This window comes from Aptenodytes forsteri, unplaced genomic scaffold (assembly GCF_000699145.1).
Source record: "Aptenodytes forsteri isolate BGI_AS27 unplaced genomic scaffold, ASM69914v1 Scaffold209, whole genome shotgun sequence".
Classification (NCBI taxonomy): Eukaryota; Metazoa; Chordata; class Aves; order Sphenisciformes; family Spheniscidae; genus Aptenodytes; species Aptenodytes forsteri.
Genome location: NW_008795034.1, coordinates 1079653 through 1083296, shown reverse-complemented (window position 1 = coordinate 1083296; position 3644 = coordinate 1079653). Strand labels below are relative to the sequence as shown.

At 66.2% G+C, this 3644-nt stretch overlaps 1 protein-coding gene across 1 annotated transcript in view; it reads right to left on the bottom strand.

Moving 5' to 3' along the window:
- Positions 1-3644, bottom strand: part of SEPT4 (septin 4) — an 11069-nt gene that overhangs the window by 6616 nt on the left and 809 nt on the right. Inside the window, exons 2-3 of the mRNA XM_019471295.1 lie at positions 1704-1712; positions 10-262 (exon numbers count right to left, since the gene is read on the bottom strand). Of these exons, the coding sequence (XP_019326840.1) occupies positions 10-262; positions 1704-1712 (262 nt within the window). The remainder of the gene's footprint in view (positions 1-9; positions 263-1703; positions 1713-3644) is intronic.

The window sequence follows — 3644 nt, the reverse complement described above, 5'->3', positions numbered from 1 at the left end:
TCCGCGGGCGGCTGGGGCTGGGGGGTGGGGGGGCAGCGATGTGCTGCTGGAAATCCAAGGGCCGAGACCGGGAGAAGATCTTGGCGTCCCTCTCGTCAGCGGGTTCATCAGGGGGGACCCTGCCCACGCCGCAGAGGGGGTGGCCAGGCTCCCGACGGCTCTCCGGGGGCTCCACCTTCCTGGGGCTGTCAGCTGGTGGGCAATCCCACAGGAGCTGGGTCAGCTCAGCCTCCTCTGAGTCCTCCTTCAGGAAACGCTTTATCTGGGGACCAAGGGAGGAGGTGACACCAATGGTGGCAGTGCCAGCCTGAGGTGGCATTACCCAACTCGGCATCACGAGCCCCCACGCCACAGCAGCCAGACACATGCACCCCAAGGATGGCAGGGATGGGAGAAGAGGGGGGGTGCAGCCACCCCAGGGGACCGGCCACCACCCTGGGGACAGCCATGGGGATGGCAGCAGGGACAGCCATAGTCCCATGCACCCCGGGCTCTTACAGCTTGCGGCACGGGGACAGCAGTCAGCTCCTGGCACTCCGGGGGAGAGGGACGGGTCCCTTCCCCCTGGGCCCCCCGCCACTCCTCAGGGTCTTCTGGGGTACCCAGGACCCCCACGCACCCCATGGCCTGCCGGGAGGACAGGGAGGGGGCGCCGAGGGGGAGGGAGAGACACCAAGAAGAGATGAACAGCAGCGGCAGAGGAGCTGGCAGTGGGGCCGGACCCAGCGGGGAGGCAAATGGTGGGCAGGGGTCTGCCTGTGCCCCCTGCCTGCCCGCTCGCAGGGTCCCAGCGTGGGTGATGGCACAAGGGGTTCCCATCCCTGCAGTCCCAGGGGACAGCCAGGGCGGGAGACCTGACCCACAGCCATCACCAACCCCACGTGCAAAGGGCTCAGGGCAACACAACCTGTCGTGCAAAGGGGCTACGAACCCCATGGGCACGCTCAGGCCACGTCCTCGCACGCACCGGGACCCGGACACCCCCTGGCCCTGGCTCTGCCCCTCCTGGAGCTGGTGCAGGCAGCAGGCCCAGGCAGGGGCCGGGGGCACCGGGCACAGCGGCCCCTAAGCTGGTGGCCCCGTGGGGTGGCGGGGCTGGGATGAGGGACAGGGATGCCGGGACTGGGACGGCTCCACATCCTGTTTACAAGCGCTGGCGGGAGGAGACGCATTCCCAAGGGCATGTCCGGCAGCAGCTCCCGCGGGACCAAGCCCTCCTGCCAGCAGGCACCAGGGTCCCTGATGCCCTGCCATGGCAACTGCCAGGACAGCCCAGCCCCGTGGGCAGGGAGACCCCCAAATGGGGGGCACACAGGGTCTGGGGGAGCCCCCGACCCTGCAGGCTCACACCTGGGGGTCAGCGCCCCCCTTGATCGGGGCCTCGAGGCGAAAGCCCTCCATGGGGACATGTGTTCACCCCCATCCCGTGTCCCTGCTCCATCGGCAGGGAGGGCAGCTGTGCCGGCGGCAAGGCGAGATGCACTGAATTAGTGGGCTGGAAACAAGGTCACGGCGCTGCCGGGGCTGCACACTCACACTCCTGCCCCCCCCTCCCTGGTACCCCTGCGGCCACTGGCACGGGGGGGCCACGGTGCCAGGCTGGGGGGGGCAGTGGGTGCCCCCACAGTGGGGGCTGTGGGGTCCCTGCTCTCCCCTCTCCCCCAGCGGGTCAATAGTGCTCAGCAGGTCTGTGTGACCACAGCATCCTCTTCCTCACCGACCTTGACCTGGGGGGGCTCAGCACCAGCCCCCGCCACAGCACAGCCCAGCCAGGGGCCACACAGGGATGGGATAGGATGCTGCCACTGCCAAGTGCTCCCAGCCCCGCTGCCACTCCATCCCATGGGGCTCCAGCCCTTTAGGGCTCCCCCTTGTTCCCCCACCCCAGAGAAGCCAATGGCCTCGGTGATGCTGCGGCATAGGGGGGGGTTTGCACAGCATCATCGGGGGTTCTGCAGCAAGTGCATCCCCCAGCAAGGCTGTCTCCGGGACAGAGCATCGGCTGTGGCACCTCCCCGCAGCACCAGGGTGCTATGGGTCCCCCCATCCCTGTCTGCCCCCCTCTCTCGCCCCACCAGGGAGGGACGTGCCCCCGTACCTCTTGCCCAGGCTGCGGCTCGGGGCAGGTGGCCATGGCAGAGCCGGCATCGCCCGTGGCCGGGAGAGGATGCCGAGTGGCACTGGCTGCTGCGCTGAGGGATGGGGAGCAGCATTAGCATAACTCCACCCTGGGCAGGCACCATGGCCCAGGCACCCACGGCACCCAGCAGCCAGGCATGGCCCCTGTGAGTGCCGGGGGGGCAGGACCAGCCGGGGGGGAGAGGGAGCCCCAGGGCAGAGCCAAGCCCAGCTCTTGACCAGTCATTGAGATGTGAAGGACCAGCAAAGCATCGTTGGCCAAGGAGGTGGCAATGCAGGTCCTGGGGGGGCTGCACGGCCACCACCACCATCACCACCAGCAGCACCAGCACCGGCCCCCCTGGGCTGAACACACAGCTTGGCTACAGCCCAGGAGGACATTCAGCCCTGGCAAAGACCTCCATCCCAGGACAAAAAACTCCCCCAACCCGGTTGCACACTGGGTCCTCTCCCACTCCCAACCCCGGAGCACCCCACAGCTGCCCTGGCAGGGCCCCCCAGCCTCTTCAAGGGGAGAAACCTGATTTCCCATGAAAGCCTATTTGAAAACTCAACGTTTTTGCACCCGACCATTAAAGCTTCCCCACACGGTTCCAAGTCGCTGCTCTGGCTGGACCTGATGGGTCCGGCTGGGAAGGACCCAGCTGTGGGCTGCGAGAAGCAGGGATGATGCCCACTGCAGGGCTTCCTGGCAGGAGCTCCAGTGGTCCTGCCTCGGCTTCCCCAGCTCATCCTTGGGGAGGCAAAGGGTTAACGGTGCCTCAGGAGGAGCCATGGGTAGCATCGAGGGCACCCGAGCTGTCACTGCTGGGCGTCACCCGGGACAGTGATTCACCTTGATGCATGTCGAGATGCATCAGAGCAGCTCAGGCACGGAGCTGGGGTTGCTCAGCCGCGGAAGGGCTGCGTTTGCCAGGAAAGCACTAAAAAGCCCTGAAGCATCGGCTGGTGCCAGGACAGGTGCAATGAACCGCGAGCTTGCCGGATGCGGAGAGGGGCCTGGATGCTTCTGTGCCCATCCCCAGCATCCCTGGATCCCAGCCATGCTCCTAACCCCAGCACCAGGTCTCCCCCTACCCAGCTTCAAGGCCACGCAACGCCAGTGGCAGAGACCCCACCGTCCCCAGCCATCCATGCTCTGCCCAGTCCCAGGGGAGCAGTGCCACCATCCCTGGCTGACACTGCACCTCCCCGATGGCTTTGCAGCCCCTTTCCCCCCCCCATCACAGGCTGCAGCACCCCACCACCACCCCACCAGTCTGGCCAGGCTCTGCACCCTGTCAACGGTGCCCCTCACTCCCAAACCCCTCCCTGCCTGGTGTAGCACAGCTCTCCTACAACACCCACCGCTTTCATAGAATCATAGAATCACTGAGGTTGGAAAAGACCTCTAAGATCATCGAGTCCAACCGTCGACCCAACACCACCACCCACTAAACCATGTCCCTAAGTGCCTCATCTACTCGTCTTCTAAGTACCTCCAGGGATGGGGACTCCACCACTTC